General features: G+C 48.1%; 1 protein-coding gene across 5 annotated transcripts in view; it reads right to left on the reverse strand.

Moving 5' to 3' along the window:
• Nucleotides 1-421: 421 nt before the first annotated feature.
• The window catches only part of BOC (BOC cell adhesion associated, oncogene regulated), a 230,550-nt gene continuing 212,347 nt past the window's right edge, over nt 422-18,624 (reverse strand). For 3 of the 5 annotated variants that reach the window (XM_024735414.1, XM_024735416.1, XM_024735413.1), the window contains 11 exons: nt 15,553-15,715; nt 15,035-15,145; nt 14,462-14,668; nt 13,036-13,217; nt 7,390-7,495; nt 7,002-7,124; nt 4,421-4,642; nt 3,437-3,672; nt 3,180-3,256; nt 2,277-2,470; nt 422-1,187 (listed from right to left, as the gene is read on the reverse strand). In XM_024735414.1, coding sequence (XP_024591182.1) covers nt 1,000-1,187; nt 2,277-2,470; nt 3,180-3,256; nt 3,437-3,672; nt 4,421-4,642; nt 7,002-7,124; nt 7,390-7,495; nt 13,036-13,217; nt 14,462-14,668; nt 15,035-15,145; nt 15,553-15,715 — 1,809 coding nt within the window. In that variant the 3' untranslated portion in view covers nt 422-999. Of the gene's footprint in view, nt 1,188-2,276; nt 2,471-3,179; nt 3,257-3,288; nt 3,349-3,436; nt 3,673-4,420; nt 4,643-7,001; nt 7,125-7,389; nt 7,496-13,035; nt 13,218-14,461; nt 14,669-15,034; nt 15,146-15,552; nt 15,716-18,624 lie in introns of those variants that run through there. The other 2 variants (XM_024735415.1, XM_024735417.1) reach the window with 2 other exon arrangements.

Below are 18,624 nucleotides of genomic sequence, written 5' to 3' on the forward strand. Positions count from 1 at the left end.
TTTTTTTTTTGGGGAGGGAATTTTACGAGGCACCATATGTTCACCTGTAGCACAGCACTTCACTAAATGGCATTTTGGAGAAAATACTTAGTCTTCAACACACACCTGCATAGAAAAGATGAGCCTCATTCCTTCCGATCTGACCATAGCTTTACCTCAAGTCCAGTCAGAGAACGGTGAATCTGCTTCTCCTCGCCCACTGTACACTGTGTCCCTCTTGGACTAAACAGTTACCACGCATCTGCATTAATGAAAACACAACTGAGAGTCAATATTTAAAAAGACAAAATTAGAAACATTTGCTACCTTTTCCAGACTTCTCCTCGATGGATCTGAAAACATCACAAGTGGATGTTTCTTCAAATACTCAGACTGAATCCTAACATCTAAAGAGAATGCTGACTCATACGTGACTAAGCTGTAGGTTACAGGGAAGACTAAACATTTATTTAGACATTACAGTGTTTGTTTTTACAGAGATATGTTGCCACAGATTATTGATTCTGGAAGGTTTGTTAATGCTTATAGTACTATACACATCTTAGTCTAGTCTCACGGGCATCTTGGGAAAACGTTTCCTTTAGCACCAGATCCAGCCACTGTCGCGGGTGACTGCAGCCTCCGATCGCGTGGCCCTGGCCCTTCTCCTGCAGTCACTGTGGACAGTGTGCCTAGGAGTCCTCCTTCCACGGGCTTCTCTGTGGGCCTTCTGCAGGGGCCCAGGCAGCGGCGGAGGGTCTAAGGGACGGGCTGCCTCCTCAGTCTGTCTGTGCTGCTCTTTGCCGGTTGACTCCTGTTCCGTTGCGGCTTCTTTGCTTCCCACCTCAGACCTCAGTGGGGAGGATTCCCTATGTCTCTCCAGAATTATAAAAACATATACATTTATTTACAAGTGCATAAATATATAAATATGGCTATTATAGAAAAATAAATACCAATTTTCTCTCTTTTTTAAAGAAACAACAATATATAGCGTCTTTCTGGGATATCAGCTTCTGCCTAAATTGTAGGAGGTGGTATTTCAAAAGACATGTGAACCGGTGGGCTGGGAGAGAGCCGCATCCCAAGTTCCTGCCCTACGTAGGCCCCCACGGGGTGCTGGGGACACCAGTCTCCTCTCCCCGCAGGGCAGGAGTCAGGACTGGCCACCTCTTCAACCGGTACGAGGCCCAAGCAGCACCGGGACCCTGAGGGGAGAGAAAAGTGGGAAACGTTAGAATCCAGACTGACCAGGAACCAGTGCTCAGCAGCACTGGGTCACCCTCTCTCTGGGCTCTCTCTCTGGGAGCTGGTTACTGGCTTTAGAGGAAGGACAGAGACCTACAACCACAAAAAGGACAATTACACTCCCTCTAAGTATGGGCCACTTCTTACCCACGTCCCACCTGCACATTTCAGTGGTGAAAGCGTGGAGACCCTCATGCATCTACCCTATAACCAGGGGCAGATGACGTCAGCTGAGCCCAGGAACCGTGCAAGAAAGTTCTGCTCTCTCCAGGTGTGGGCTGCTAGTACACCCTTCTGCTATGCTTTCTGGCCATGATCATCTCACTCACAACTCATGCCCCCCGATGGAGGGAGTCCCGTGTGGATGCTACTGGGGTCTGGCTCTAGGAGGTACCTGTCTTAGAATTTCATCTCCCAGGGTCTGGGGGCTGCACGTGACCTGGAAGCCACACCATGGAGGCTATAAGAAACAGCAGCTAATTCTCTGAACCAGCCTGTGCCCAACCAGGTATCAAAAAGATGGGCACAAAGGACAGTGGGCTGGGCGCACTGTGCATCGAGTCCCTTCGAGGGCAAGTCCTCTGGAAGCACAGAGCTCTGATGATGTGAGAACTTGGCTTAATGATGGATGCAACCTCATTCCTTAATTACGAGACAAGACCCAACAAAGCAAGGTACTTCGGAGCGATTAGAGAGTGATGTGATGAGAGGCGGCGGGAATTGGTGAGTGGCCTTGAGATGCTGAGACCAAAAGGACTTCTTTCCCTGAAATGGAGAAGTGCCCGTTCTCTCAGCCTTTGAGGACACAGCTTGCCATGTTGGACCCACCTGACACTCCCTGCAGGTGTGCTGGGCCTTCAGCAGGGAAGGAGGTGGCCAGCTCCCCTTTGCACCCCCATCTCGGATATACAAGCTGTGGATGGTCTTTACCAAACACCGCCTTCAGGGACTGTTCTCGCCCTGCCTGCACGTCACTCCCGGGTCGTGGATGCCTACGCCTCACCTCATCCCCAGCCTGTTCAACCGCCCGCCCTGCCCTCAGCACTTACCTGGATGAGAAAGAGGGTCCCACGTGGCTTCCAGCCCAGGACCCTGGGGTACACGCCTTGTGCCGGGCTGGCCCGTGGCTGCTGGCTGCCCCCGGAGGTGGTGGCAGTCCTGCTGAGGCTGGAGCAGCTGGCAAGCTGAGTCATCGGGCAGTGTGTATAAGAGCGGGCCCTCGTCCGGGTTAGACTTGGGAGCCCTGCATGCACAAAACCAGTCGGAGGGGTGAGGCAGGGGCAGCGTGGGCCTGGATCCCACTGCCCTGGATACTCCCGTCTGGGGCAGCAGAGCTGGGCAGGGCTCAGGCGGGGCAGGGGCTGCTCCCCTTTGGACATCAAGAGGTGCCACACCATCGCTTCCACAGGCAAATTCTAGTCTCTTTCCATTTGACTCCATGTGTGTCCTGAGTATATGAGAGGACGTGGGGCCTATGGGCAGAGCCAGCTGGGTGGGGCTGCTCTGGCCTGAGAAGCGAGGGAGGAATTGCTGAGCAGAAAAGGCGTCATAACTGCAAACACAACAACTAACCCCCTTAGGCTAAGAGTCCAGGGGAGGGCTTCCCTGGTGGCGCAGTGGCTGAGAGTCCGCCTGCCGATGCAGGGGACACGGGTTCGTGCCCCGGTCCGGGAAGATCCCACATGCCGCAGAGCGGCTGGACCCGTGAGCCATGGCCGCTGAGCCTGTGCGTCCGGAGCCTGTGCTCCAGCAACGGGACAGGCCACAACAGTAAGAGGCCCGCGTACCGGGAAAAAAAAAAAAAAAGAGTCCAGGGGAGCAGTTTGTCAGATGAGGGGATCGTGAGTGAAGCACTTGTGCTCACCTCTCAGTGATCCATGCTGGGTTTGAGGAACTAGTGAGAGAGCGAGCCCTGGGGCTCAGGGGTGGAAGGCAGGGAGGGGCCTGGGTACCTGGGAATCTGGTGACTGGGGGGGTCACATCCACTGCCAAGAACGGTCTGCCTCAGCGTGCTGTTGGTGTCATCCTGCTGCTCAAACGAGGAACGAGAAGGTCACGTCAGAGAGTCCAGGTAACTTCCCCATTCGTTGTTCAGCAGGCCCAGCAGCCCGGGATTAGAGGCTAGAAGGGAGGGAGCCTCAGGAGGTGGCCCGGCCACGCCCTCCACGTGACCCGTCCCTGCGTGCCCACACTCCCAGAACTACGTTACCTGCTGAAGCTCCCCTGGGCGGCGCTGCTGAAGCTTCATGCCTGGGTAGCCCATGGCAGCTGCAGGGCAGGCCCTGTTCACAGGTACCCCATCGGTACAGGCCCGTCCGCGGGTGCCACTGAGGTAGGGCTGCCCATTGGCTTGGTGGCCTGGGAGCCCTCCCAGTGGTACCATAGTGTATTGGCAGGAGGAGGGCAGAAGGGCACTTCGAGGAAAACCCAGGTCTGTTGTATGTTCTGGAAGAACAGAAGGATAGAGCTACGCTTAGGTCAAGGAGGCCTGGGGCAGCTTGAAAAAGTCCCACGTGAATCTCAGAAAACTCCTGAGGACTTAAGGTCAAATGAGGTAGGCGGGGAGTTGGCATCGCGCCAGGGTAGAGAATATTCTTTCTCTCGGAAAATTCTTCCTGTCTCCCACTTCTTCCTAACATCTAGACTATTTTTTTTTTGCAGTAGGGAGAGGAGACACAGGACCAGGATTTGGGAGAATGACGTGGCAAGTTAACACAAGGAACAATATTTAAATGAAGCAAGTTGACCAGACGTGTCACCATCTGAAGCAGAAATCAATGGATAAATCAGACTAACCTAGGATTAGGGGGAAAGCTCGAGGGAGCCACAGACCTAAAGAGGCGGGAAGAGGCAGGGTCAACTGAAAGTATGAGTACGTGGTCAGAGCTTGAGACAGTAAAAGAAAACAGAGCCAGCTAAGTACTGAGCTCTAGGGATGCAGAGAACACAGACCAACTCCCACTTCATCCTCCCCATCTGCCAACATCTATGAGCCGAAGGGAAGGCCCCATCTGTGAGCGTTCTCCGACTCTCTCCAAGCCCTCTGGGGGACCCACCAGAAACTTGAGCTCCCGTGCGTGAAGCAGGGTGCCTGGGATCCTGCCCTGGGCAGAGGCCTCCTTAGGGACTGGGAGACCCCTCACCCCCGCCCCAGGCTCCTTCCCCTTGGTGTTGAGGACGGTCATTCACTCACTTTGCTTAGACCAGGCCCTCCACAAGCAGAAGGGGATGAAGGCAACGATGATGAGGACGATGGAGCCCAGGACGACCCCGACGATCAGGTAGGGCAGGTCGCTGGAGCGGGCCACCATGGCCCCTGTGCCCACCGGCCGCTCTATGGTTTCATGGGGTGGTAGCTGTGGCGGGGCCAGAGTTGGGGGTGGGAGTCGACCAGGCTGACCAGAAGACTTCCGGGCTGTTAATTGGGACAAAACTCACTTCAGCCTCTATTTCTTTGACATTTCTTTCATGAAAAATAGGAAAACAATATCCTGATTCCACGGGTGTGAGAAACGGGGTCAAACTTGTAAGACAGGGCCTTTGGTGGATGAGTTTGGTGTCCAAGCTTAGCGTGAAACTGACATCTAAGGTGAAACTGGGCGTCGCTGAAGACACTTGAGCCTTGTACTTCAAGAAACACCCTGAGATATTTGTGGACCAAGCACTAGGGGCAGACTGGGTCTTTGGGGGCAGAAGTGGTGTAGGGGTTTTCTAGAAGCATAGCTGGGGAACTTTTGGAAGAAAATATAAAAAGTACCTGAAACCAGAAAGAACTGGGAATGGAAGAACTTCCCCGTGAATTTGCTATTCCTGGGTGCATCGAGAGATGTGAAGTCCTAGGTCTGAGCTGGGGTGCAGAGCAGGGAGACGGGGTTCGGGGCTCACTAGGACTGACAGTGCTAGAGAAATGCCAATCCAAAAGTTTACGAGGCGGCAACCTCGGCATCTGGCTTTTGCTCTTATCAGGATGTATCTGACATCGTTAACTCCTTTTCGCAGCCGTCCTCCCCCGTGACTTTCTGATACTACAGTCTTCTGGGTTTCCCGTAACCTCTCGGCCGCTGCTGCTTACATTTCTCTCTTCTTTCCCTTTTCTTCCTGTCTTTGCCTCAGACACTGAGAAGTCTTCTAGTCCCTCTCAGACTACACTCTGTCTTCTTCTTCCCTCTATTCCTGTGATTTCAGCCTACATCCCAGTGACCGCCAAATACCCTTACCCAGGGTCCTCCCTGGGTAGGAGACCTGCTTCCCTCACGGGACACTTGCATTTCAACATCTCAGAAGAATCAGACTCAGGTACGCCTCCAAGTGGTTCACGTTGTTCCTTTCTTGTGGAAGCGAGTTCCCTGCTGGCTTTCCCCTTTTTGATAGATGGCACCACCACCTGTGTGGTTCTTCAAGTTCAAAACCTCAAGGTTTATGCTGAACTCCTTTCACTCTCTCCCAGCCTCAACACACTACCAGTCCCTGGTCCTCCCTACGCTCCCTAAGAGGCTCAAACCCACCCCTCCTCTTCACCTTTCCTTCGCGGCCCCGGTTCTCTCCCCTCAGCCCATTCCTGCATAGTCACCAGTGACCCTTCCTGACAAACAAATCCAACGACGACCCTTCTCCACCTCACAGCCCGCAGGGTCCCTGATGCCCGTGGCCTCTTCCCTGAGCACTGCCCTCTCTCATCCTTCCAGTGTCACATACTCCCACCATGCGGAGCTACGTGAAGGCTCGTCCTATGCCCCAGGCCACTGCCTCCACCCTGCTGAAGGTTCAGTCCTTCCAGAAGACCAACGTGAAGGCTGTGTGAAGTCTCTGTTCTTTGCCCCGGGCACTCTGCGTGTCCCCTGACACAGGAATGCTGGCTGTGTGTGAATCTGCCCCTTCACTGTACGTGACAGAAGAGGGCAGGAAGGGCACACGGGAGACAGAATGTTGCTGTGACAGGAAAATGGATCGTTTTCTTGGCTCTATCCCTGTTCCTCTGGGATCTTCTCCTGATTACAATTTTTTGCAATACACCTTTCAGTATTTGCGAAATGGAAATGATATCCATCCACTTGACCGATGTGCAAAAATCAAGTTATTATATGAATATATTTCACGTGTTTTAGTGCAGGAGCAGGAAGGGCACACGGGAGACAGAATGTTGCTGTGACAGGAAAATGGATCGTTTTCTTGGCTCTATCCCTGTTCCTCTGGGATCTTCTCCTGATTACAATTTTTTGCAATACACCTTTACGAAATGGAAATGTTATCTATCCACTTGACCGATGTGCAAAAATCAAGTTATTATATGAATATATTTCACGTGTTTTAGTGCAGGGAAAGAGTCTGGGCTTGTAGTTGGACAAACTTGGCCCAAAGTGTGCTCCACCGCTAACCAGCTGTGTGACCTTGGTCAAGGTATAACATGTCGTGATGCTCAGTTTCTTTTCCCATGGGGTTGTAGTTCAGTAAACGAACCAATGTGAGTACCAAATGTTACTGTAGGAATAAAGTGTTTATAGAAAGCTCCCAACTTAAGAGTGGGTTCTAACCCATGAGTTCACGTGTGAGTTAATTCCCAAGCTCCATGAAACCGTCATGACGGCAGCCCACTCGTACTTAATACGAAGCACAGGCAAATGAAGAGAAGGGTTAAGATGACAAAGTCTGGGGATACTTGGAAAATAAGGAGTCATTCTGGAGAAGAGATACCCAGCATGGCACACAGAGCAGTGACTCTGCCCTAGTCTGCTGGGAGGAGAGCAAGAGGAGATCAGAGAACCCAAAGAGATCACCTTTGGTTTCACAAATCATCACGTTGCTGAACTCACTCTCCCCTCCCTCGTTGAAGCACTGCATCTTAATGTCATAGGAGGTCTCCGGCTGCAGGTGGCTGATGGAGTGCCAGTATCTATCCCCTGGGAAAGACAGAGAGAGAGTCCGTGTGATGATTATGCATGTGGCTTGCTTGGCCCCCACTGGAGGCAACGTTCTAGGTGCCCACCCATGTTCCCATTGTCCCATCACCATGGAACGAAGCATGTGGGTTTATGAACTCAGTGACCCCAAGTGTATCAAGAAAGAGCCAACGATGTGGGGCAGGCCAGCCCACGTTTTCTACTTTCACCAACTCCTAGAGCCCCTTGCCAACAGAGGAAACTATCTCACACACGTGTTTCTCACCTTCCACCATATCCTTCTTGTAGTCACTATCATTGTCGCTGTCCGTGGGTCGGTAATAGATATAAAAGCCATGGATTGGGGTGTTGTTGTTACTTGCTGGAATATACTACAGGGAAGAAAGAAGAAACAAGTTGACAATGGAGCAGAGAAATCATCGTGTGATCGAAACCACTGGGGGATGGAAATTTTACCCTGGCCTAGAGTTTAAAACTCACTGGAGACCCCAACTAGGGGTTGGGCCTGGGCCTCCAGGGTGGAGACATAGAGTCCAGGATGCTGGAACACCAGAGAATTCCCGGGCCCAGGGAATATTAATTGGCGTGCACGTTCCTGAAGGTATCCATATCAACACCAAGACCCGACCCCACACAACTGCCTGCAGGCTCCAGTGCCAAACACCTCACACCAAACAACCAGCAAGACAGGCCCATCCATCAGTAGACAGGCTGCCTAAAGCTGGACTAAGTTCACAGACACCCCAAAACATACCACCTGATGCAGCCCTGCCCATCAAGAGGGAAAAGACTCAACTCCACCCAACAGAGCACGGGCACCAGGTGCTCCCACCAGGAAGCCTGTACAAGCCCCTGGACCGACCTCACCCAGCAGGGGGCAGTCAACAGAAACAACAAGAACTATGACCCTACAGCCTGCAGAAAGAAGACCATAAACAAAGTAGGTCAGACAAAACGAAATGACAGAGAAACACTCTGCAGACAAAGGAGCAAGGTAAACTCCCACAAGACCAAATAGATGAAGAGGAAATAGGCAAGCTGTCTGAAAAAGAATTCAGAGCAATGATAATAAAGATGATCCAAGATCTAGGAAATAGAATGGGGAAAATACAAGAAACATTTAACAAGGACCTACAAGAACTAAAGAAGAAACAAACAGTGATGAACCACACAATAACTGAAATGAAAAATACATATGAAGCAATCAACAGCAGAATAACCAAGGCAGAAGAACGAATAAGTGAGCTGGAAGATACAATGGTGGAGTTAACTGCCAAGGAACAGAAAAAAGAAAAAAGAATGAAAAGAATTGAGGACAGTCTAAGAGACCTCTGGGACAACATCGAACACACCAACATTCGAATTATAGGGGTCCCAGAAGAAGACGAGGAAGGGAAAGGGCCGAGAAAATATTCGAAGAGATTAGAGTTGAAAACTTCCCTAACGTGGGAAAAGAAATAGTCAATCAAGTCTAGGAAGCACAGAGTTCCATACAGGATAAACCCAAGGAGAAACACGCCGAGACACATGTTAATCAAACTAACAAAAATTAAATACAAAGAACAAATATTAAAAGCAGCAAGGGAAAAGCAACAAATAACCTACAAGGGAATCCCCATAAGATTATCAGCTGATTTTTCAGCAGAAATTTTGCAGGCCAGAAGGGAATGGCAGGACATATTTAAAGTGATGAAAGGGAAAAACCTACAACCAAGATTACTCTACCCAGCAAGGATCTCATTCAGATTCGATGGAGAAATCAAAAGCTTTACAGACAAGCAAAAGCTAAGAGAATTCAGCACCACCAAACCAGCTCTACAACAAATGCTAAAGGAACTTCTCTGGGAGGGAAACACAAGAAAAGAAAAAGACATTCAAGAATAAACCCAAAACAATTAAGAAAATGGGAATAGGAACATACATATCTATAATCACCTTAAATGTAAATGGATTAAATGCCCCAACCAAAAGACAGAGACTGGCCGAATGGATACAAAAACAAGATCTATATATATGCTGTCTGCAAGAGACCCACTTCAGACCTAGCGACACATACAGACTGAAAGTGAGGGGATGGAAAAGGATATTCCATGCAAATGGGAATCAAAAAAGCTGGAGTAGCAATACTCATGTCAAACAAGATAGACTTTAAAATAAAGACTATTACAAGAGACAAGGAAGGACACTACATAATGATCAAAGGATCAATCCAAGAAGAAGATATAACAACTGTAAATACCTATGCTCCCAACATAGGAGCACCTCAATACATAAGGCAAATGCTAACAGCCATAAAAGGAGAAATCGACAGTAGCACAATAATAGTGGGGGACTTTAACACTCCACTTACACCAATGGACAGATCATACAAAATGAAAATAAATAAGGAAACACAAGCTTTAAATGACACATTAGACAAGATGGGCTTAACTGATGTTTATAGGACATTCCACCCGAAAATGGCAGAATACACTTTCTTCTCAAGGGCTCATGGAACATTCTCCAGGATAGGTCACATCTTGGGTCACCAATCGAGCCTCAGTAAATTTAAGAAAACTGAAATCATAGTCAGCATCTTTTCCAACCACAATGCTCTGAGATTAGAAATCAATTACGAGAAAAAAACTGTAAAAAATACAAACACAGGCTAAACAATACGCTACTAAATAACCAAGAGATCACTGAAGAAATCAAAGAGGAAATCAAAAAATACCTAGAAACAAGTGACAATGAAAACATGATGACCCAAAACCTATGGGATGCAAGAAAAGCAGTTCTAAGAGGGAAGTTTATGGCAATACAACCTTACCTCAAGAAACAAGAAACATCTCAAATAAACAACCTAACCTTACACCTAAAGCAACTAGAGAAAGAACAAACAAAACCCAAAGTTAGTAGAAGGAAAGAAATCATAAAGCTCAGATCAGAAATAAATGAAAAAGAAGTGAAGGAAACGATAGCAAAGATCGACAAAACTAGAAGCTGGTTCTTTGAGAAGATAAACAAAATTGATAAACCTTTAGCCAGACTCATCAAGAAAAAAAGGGAGAGGACTCAAATCAGTAAAATTAGAAATGAAAAGAAGTTACAACTGACACCACAGAAATACAAAGAATCATAAGAGAGTACTACAAGCAACTATATGCCAATAAAATGGACAACCTGGATGAAATGGACAAATTCTTAGAAAAGTGCAACCTTCCAAGACTGAACCAAGAAGAAACAGAAAATATGAACAGACCAATCACGAGTAATAAAATTGAAACTGTGATTAAAAACCTTCCAACAAGCAAAAGTTCAGGACCAGACGGCTTCACAGGTGAATTCCGTAAGACATTTAGAGGAAGAGTTGACACCTATCCTTCTCAAACTCTTCCAAAAAATTGCAGAGGATGGAACACTCCCAAATTCATTCTATGAGACTACCATCATCCATCCTGATACCAAAAAATCAGACAAAGATATCACAAAACAAGAAAACTACAGGCCAGTATCACTGATGAACACAGATGCAAAAATCCTCAACAAAATACTAGTGAACAGAATCTGACAGCACATTAAAAGGATCATACACCATGATCAAATGGGGTCTATCCCAGGGATGCAAGGATTCTCCAATATATGCAAATCAATCAGTGTGCTACACCACATAATTAAATTAAAGAATAAAAACCATATGATCATCTCAATAGATGCAGAAAAAGCTTTCAACAAAATTGAGTACTGATTTATGATAAAAAAAACTCTCCAGAAAGTGGGTATAGAGGGAACCCACCTCAACATAATAAAGGCCATATGACAACCCCACAGTAAAAATTATTCTCAATGGTGAAAGGTTGAAAGCATTTCCTCTAAGATCAGGAACAAGACAAGGGTGTCCACTCTCGCCACTATTATTCAACATAGTTTTGGAAGTCCTAGCCAAGGCAATCAGAGAAGAAAAAGAAATGAAAGAATCCAAATTGGAAAAGAAGAAGTAAAACGGTCACTGTTTGCAGATGACATGATACTATACATAGAAAATCCTAAAGATGTCACCAGAGAACTACTAGAGCTAATCAATGAATTTGGTAAAGTTGCAGGATACAAAATTAATACACAGAAATCTCTTGCATTCCTATACATTAACAACGCAAAGGCAGAAAGAAATTAAGGAAACAATCCCATTTACCACTGCAAGAAAAAGAATAAAATACCTAGGAATAAACCTACCTAAGGAGGCAAAAGACCTGTACTCAGAGAACTATAAAACACTGATGAAAGAAATCAAAGATGACATAAACAGATGGAGAGATATACCATGTTCTTGGATTAGAAGAATCAATATTGTGAAAATGACTATACTACCAAAAGCAATCTAGAGATTCAACGCAATCCCTATCAAATTACCAGTGGCATTTTTTACAGAACTAGGACAAAAAATTTTACAATTTGTTAGGAAATACAAAAGACCCCGAATAGCCAAAGCAATCTTAAAAACAGTGAAGCTGGAGGAATCAGGCTCCCTGACTTCAGACTATACTACAAAGCTACGGTAATCAAGTACTGGCACAAAAACAGAAATATAGATCAATGGAACAGGACAGAAAGCCCAAAGATAAACCCATGCACCTATGCTCACCTAATCTATGACAAAGGAGGTAAGAATATACAATGGAGAAAAGACAGCCTCTTCAATAAGCGGTGCTGGGAAAACTGGACAGCTGCATGTAAGAGAATGAAATTAGAACATTCCCTAACACCATACACAAAAATAAACTCAAAATGGATTAAAAACCTAAATGGTAAGACCTGACACTATAAAACTCTTAGAGGAAAATATAGGCAGAACACTGTATGACATAAATCACAGCAAGATCCCTTCTGACCCACCTCCTAGAGAAATGGAAATAAAAACAAAAATAAACAAATGGGACCTAATGAAACTTCAAAGCTTTTGAACAGCAAAGTAAACCATAAACAAGACCAAAAGACAACCCTCAAAATGGGAGAAAATATTTGCAAATGAAGCAACCGACAAAGGATTAATCTCCAAAATATACAAGCAGCTCATACAGCTCAATATCAAAAAAACAAACAACCCATCCAAAAATGGGTAGAAGACCTAAATAGACATTTCTCCAAAGGAGACATACAGATGGCCAACAAACACACGAAAAGATGCTCAACATCACTAATTATTAGGGAAATGCAAATCAAAACTACAATGAGGTATCACCTTACACTGGTCAGAATGGCTGATTCTCAATAGAAATAGAGACATAGATGTAGAGAACAAATGTATGGATACCACGGGGGAAAGGGGTGGGAGGGAGGAATTGGGAGATTGGGATTGACACATATACATTATTGATACTATGTATAAAATAGACAACTGATGGGAACATATTGTATAGCACAGGGAACTCTACCTAATGCACTGTGGTAACCTAAATGGGAGGGAAGTCCAAAAGGGAGGGGATATCTGTATGTGTATGGCTGATTCGTTTTGTTGTGCAGTGGAGGCTAACACAACATTGTAAAGCAACCATACTCCAATAAAAATTAATAAAAAATTCACTGGAGACCCTGACAAACATTTCTGATGATCTCCCCAAGGCTCTCTGGACAGTGCTGTAGCGATCACTCATTATTTTATTTAGCCTAGGAGTCCGTAACTTTTGGAGACAGGAAACAAATGGTCATTTCTTCAAAGACTTAAGTCCTGTCTGAAGTTTCCCGGGTATTGTGAGGTTGAGTCCCTCTGGCCCAATTCCCAGGTACGAAGGTGGAGGAACACTTAAAGGGGTAGCAGCCTAGAATGAGTCAAGGGAGAAAGGTGATTCCTTCCTGCCTGGGCTGCAGCGTCCAGCTCCCACCCAACACGGAGCTCAGCACCGTCTTCCGCTGCTGGCCATGCCAGGCCACTTACCATCCACTTGAGCATGATGGTGGTCTCGTTGACGGCATCCGTGAAGGTGATGTAAGGGCCTGCCACGGGCCTCTCGTACACACGGCCGCTGTAGCCTGACACAGCGTAGGGCCGGGAGGGGGCGCTGGGCTCGCTCTCCCCCAGCATGTTCAGAGCCCGGACTCGGAACTTGTAGGAGGTGCCTGGGGAGAGACACTCACTGAACCTGGGGGCTGGGAGACACCATCTCCCTGCCCTTCAGCCCATCCAGGCTCAGGACCTGGAGGGATCTTTTGGGCAGCCCTTCCCCAAAAGCAAGCCCCAAAGGACTTAAGCACTCCTACCCTCATTAGAAAGGAGCCACACAGAGAAAAGGGGAACCCTCTTGCACTGTTGGTGGGAATATAAATTGGTATAACTGCTATGGAGAACAGTATGGAGGTTCCTTAAAAAACTAAAAATAGAGCTATACCATATGATCCTGCAATCCCACTCCTGGGCATATATCCAGAGAAAACCATGGTCCGAAAGGATACATGCACCCCAATGTTCACTGCAGCACTGGTTACAATAGCCAAGATGTGGAAGCAATCTAAATGTCCACTGACAGAGGAATGGATAAAGAAGATGTGGTACTTATATACAATGGAATATTACTCAGCCATAAAAAAGAATGAAATAATGCCATTTGCCCCAACATGGATGGACCTAGAGATTGTCATACTGAGTGAAGTCAAGTCAGAGAAAGACAAATATCATATGGTATCCCTTATATGTGGAATCTAAAAAAAAAAAAAAAAAAAATGAACTTACTTACAAAACAGAAACAGACTGACAAGGGGGGGAAGGGTGGGGCGGGGGAGGGATAGTCAGGGAGTTTGGGATTGACGTGTACACACTGCTGTATTTAAAATGGATAACCAACAAGGACCTACTGTATAGCACAGAGAACTTGGCTCAATGTTATGTGGCAGCCTGGATGGGAGGGGAGTCTGAGGGAGAATGGAAAGATGTATATGTGTGGCTGAGTCACTTTGCTGTGGACCTGAAACTATCACTACATTGTTAATCGGCTATACTCCAATAGAAAATAAAAAGTTTTTTAAAAAATATTATGTAACCTAAACGGGACAAGAATCTGAAAAAGGATATAACTCTGCTGTACACCTGAAACTAACAAACCGTTGTTAATCAACTCTACTCCAATATAAAATAAAAAGTTAAAAATAAAAGGAGGCACCATGCAGGAGGTGGCTTGGGACCAATTACGGAGAGAGGGAGGGAGAAGGAAGGCCTTGTGGGACTGAGGTAACACAACCAAGAGTGGCCACAGGAGGCTGGTGGTGGGTGGACGACAAGCAGAGAGAAGACCCTCCAAAGCTTCCCTTCTCCTCCAGGGGGCCGGGGGCAGCCGGGGGACCAGGGAGGGCAGTGGCCAGGGCCCTACCTTTCTCTAGGCCTGTGATCTCCACCGAGAGCCGGGAGGGAGGGATGGCGCTGGTGGCCAGAATCCAGTCCCCCACTTTCTTCAGCTTCTTGTACTCCACTCGGAAGGACTGGATGGGGAAGCCGCCGTTCCCACGCGGAATCCAGGTCACATACACTGAGGTCTCAGAGGCCATGGAGATAGTGGGCCTGTCTGGAGCTTCTGGGGCTGCAGGAGACCATACCCAAGGGAGGAAGGAAGTGGGAGGAAAGGACATGAGAAGATGGTTGCAATGTGACTAGACCTGGCCTGTTCCTGTTGGGGGCCAGCTTCACCCCACAGCCCTCACCCCCTGGTGGCCACGTCAGATCTCTCTAGGGCTCTCTGGGTCACTCTCTCCTGGGAGGAGCCCTTGAAAAGCTCCAATCCATATCTCCTCGCTGTGGTTAACTGGGGAGAGGCTAGGAAAATGTCACAAGGACTCCGGGACTCAAGACCGCATTCAGCCTGCAGCAGTGAGCCTTCTGAGGCGGTGGACCTGGTTCCAGTTCTGACTGCAAGTCACTCCCGCCCTCGGGGCTGCCGGGGGCTTACGGGACAGGCGGCCGTGGTCCGGCTGGCTGCTGCTCTGGGGGCTGGCTCCAGGATCATCTCTCTGGATCTGCTGCTCTTTACTGGCCATGATTTCAGGTTTGGGCCGCCGTCCTGGGTAGAAATGGGTTGAGATCAGCACGAGAGGGAGTGTGCATTAGGTCTCTCCTTCCACACAGTCCTTTCCGCCTGAAGCTCTGCCAGGGGGTCTGACAAGACCATGGAAATAATAGAGGACACTGGAAGTGTGGTCTGAGTTCCAGCTCTGCCCGACAGTCATGAGATTGCACGTGGCCCCCGAGTGTGAAAGGGGCAAAGGGATGCCAGAGGCCAGCTGGTGCCTGTCCTGATACGAGGTGGGACCTCAGCCTAGGCATGCAGACCAGAGGGAGGCAGGAGCTGAAAGGAAGATGAAGTTCAAGGTGAAAAGCTGGGGCAAGGTGAGCAGGACGCCCACCTGGCCTGGTAGGACCACTCAGGCCCATGGAAGCCCCAAGCTGGGGGCAACATTGGACCCTTACCAGTTCGGAAGGTGACCATGGCCGTCTGGCCTTCCCCTGCACAGTTGTAGGCTGCCATCTCTACTTCATATAAGCTCCCAGGGTCGAGTCTGGTGAGGGTCAGGCGGTGCTGGCTGGCTGGAATGCCAGAGATGGTCCAGTCGTCAGAGGAGTTTGTGACCTGCTGGAGAAGGTGGCTGGTATAAGGACCGGCATCTTGGCCTGGAGCTACAGGTGGGCTGTAGGTTGCAAGGAAAGCAGAACTGAGCCCAAGAGGACAGAAGAAAGGGAGGGAAAATGGGCCAGGTTAGGGGAGAGGTGGCCCTACAGAAGGCAGACCGTTCCTGCTGGCTCTGGGACATCCATCCTCGTTGGGACAATAAAGTCAGGCTCCCTGACCCCTCATCTAATGATCTCATCAAAACTCTGTGGGGAGGGTCAAAAGGCCCAGATGACATTGCTGAGAGTTTCTCCAAAGACCTTCTCTCTCTTTGTAAAAACCTCCCTATCGCTTGCCTAAGATCAAGTGTAAAAACCTCCCTATTTAACTTTCTTTCTCCTCGATCTATTTAAACCAAACAAACACAGTACCTTTAGTTTATATTCTAATGAGATGATGATGAGAATGATAAAAGCAGCAGCATCATAGGGCTTCCCTGGTGGCGCAGTGGTTGAGAGTCCGCCTGCCGATGCAGGGGACACGGGTTCGTGCCCCGGTCCGGGAAGATCCCACATGCCGCAGAGCGGCTGGGCCCGTGAGCCATGGCCGCTGAGCCTGCGTGTCCGGAGCCTGTGCTCCGCAACGGGAGAGGCCACAACAGTGAGAAGCCTGCGTACCACACACACACACACACAAAAAGCAGCAGCATCATAGAAACGGCCACATTTTTTGAGAGCTTACTATGTGCTGACTAGGCACGCCGTATGCACCATGACACGCCTCCACGACAACAGCCCAAGAGATGGGTGTTAATATTGTTCCCACCTCACAAATGCGGAGACTAAGGTTTAGAGAAGATGAGTGATTTGTCTAAGACCACATTGCCAGTGAGCGCAGAAACCCTGACTTGACTCCAGAGATCAAACTCATAATCGTAACCTACCCTAGAAAGGAAGTCTGGGAGCCAGCAAATCCTGGGTTCAAATCTGGATTGTGTCTCTTACCACACACAGGTTACCAGCTGTATAACCCTGAGCGAGTTCCCTCATCTTTTGGATCCCTAAGCTTTTCTTTTCTAAAATGAAGCAAATAAAACCTCTCAGGTTACTCTGAAGTTTAAATCCGATGATTTACGTGACGTGTCGAACGCTGAAGGTGGCACACAGTAGGTTCCCAACAAGTACACGCCGTGCCCCCTCTTCCTCTGCTCGGTGAGGATTTCAATCCTCCTTTTTCTGCTCCTGCCCTCAGGCCTTGCTTAGAACTTAAAAACCGTGGATGAACTGTAACCATTAGAGATTAATCTTTAATGGCTTCAAATTCCTGGCTCCTTAAAGAAAAAAAAAAAAAAAGGAGTTCCAGGCTTCCGGACAGGCGTTGCTGAGAGGCTGCTTCATCTCACCCACCCACCTTTCAGGACACAGACTTCACTGCTAACTGTGCACATCTCCGCGAGCCTGCTGGGGCCTGAAGCTGTGGTTTGCTGAAGGAATTAAACAGCTGGTAGGAAAAGCTCTTATCCCCAAGCAGAATATTCCAAATTAGAACAAAACCTACTATTCAAGGGACAGGGATGGTCTGGGCTCATTCATGTCAGGCTTCCAGGACTTGTTCCAAAGGGAGAAGTTTTTACAAACTGAGAATCCCCAGTGGTGCTGGAAACCCAAACACAGTAGCCCAGGGTCTGCAGATGCACCAGGAAATGAAAGCTGGCTTCATGCATGTGAAAAAGTGAAAATGAGTTGAATTGACTCCCAGTCTCCAGCAAGAGGGGAGGGGCTGACAAAACACAACCCAAATGCTGATTTTTGCTTTCTTGTGTGATGATCTTGAAGACACGTTACTCCCTCAAGAACGAAACTGCTTTCAAGACATAATTGTGTCTTGGCAATATCCACCTAACAGCTCCAAGTGCCCCACGGGCCAGAGGCGAACAGAAGCCAGACCCAGCGGGGCACCGTCCTCTCACTTCCCCTGTGCCCCTTTTCTCCCTCTGCCTCCTAGCGCTGGCCTCACTTCCACTGGGCTCAGAAATGAAAATAAGAAATGGAACGGTAATTAGTCACTGTCACGCATACTGAGAGGGTGAATGCGGCCTCAGCCTGGTGTTTCCGGATCACCTCATGTGGCCTTTGCCAGCCTGCCTCTTGGTGAGGCCGTTTCATGGCCACCTATTGGCCAGAAGAATATTATTCTTGCTTTCATGCTGGTTCCTGCCTCCTGGGGACCACGAGCATTTGGCCCGCCCTGATCTTTGTCTCCAACTCTGCAGATGGAGGTGTCCAGTTACACGGGGAAGTGAGGATTTGGACCAGCCCTGCCCCATAACCTGGGTTGAACAACACTGCTTTTTGTTAAAAAATCATCCACCCCCTTTGCTGGCTGCCTATGAAGAGGCCAGCAGGCCGAGGGTTAATTAGAAACTGCCCCCTCTCGACCCCCACGTAGGGGGTGGCTTTGCCTTAGGTGCCTCTGTGGACCTGTCCTGGCCGGAGGTCTCCTCGGAGAGCGTGTTAAGAGGAAGACCAGAACGACGGGGCTGTCGGGGTCCGGAGCAGGGGCAGAGCTTCTGCACAGGTGGCACCTTTCACTGAGTTTCGCTGGTTTTGTTTCTTTTTGGAGAGGGAGGCAAGATGATAAATGCTTTTCGTTCCGCATTCCTATATTTTCCATATTTTCTACCAAGTGCACATGGTACTTTTGTTAGCAACAACTAAAGAGATGCATAATAAAACCTGCCATTTATGATACATTATTACTTATCAAATAAGATTTTAAAAATCCATTAAGAAAAATAATTTTCTACTGTCTAATGGCCGTAGGAAAAAAACAGCATGCACCTGGGATAAACAAATTTTTTCAAGGATATTTTCTTAAGGGGAATTTCATGTCCTTCTCCCCTGAGGGGTCACAGCAGGTGAGAGGGCAGCCTT

This window comes from Neophocaena asiaeorientalis, unplaced genomic scaffold, assembly GCF_003031525.2.
Source record: "Neophocaena asiaeorientalis asiaeorientalis breed wild unplaced genomic scaffold, Neophocaena_asiaeorientalis_V1.1 scaffold136, whole genome shotgun sequence".
Classification (NCBI taxonomy): Eukaryota; Metazoa; Chordata; class Mammalia; order Artiodactyla; family Phocoenidae; genus Neophocaena; species Neophocaena asiaeorientalis.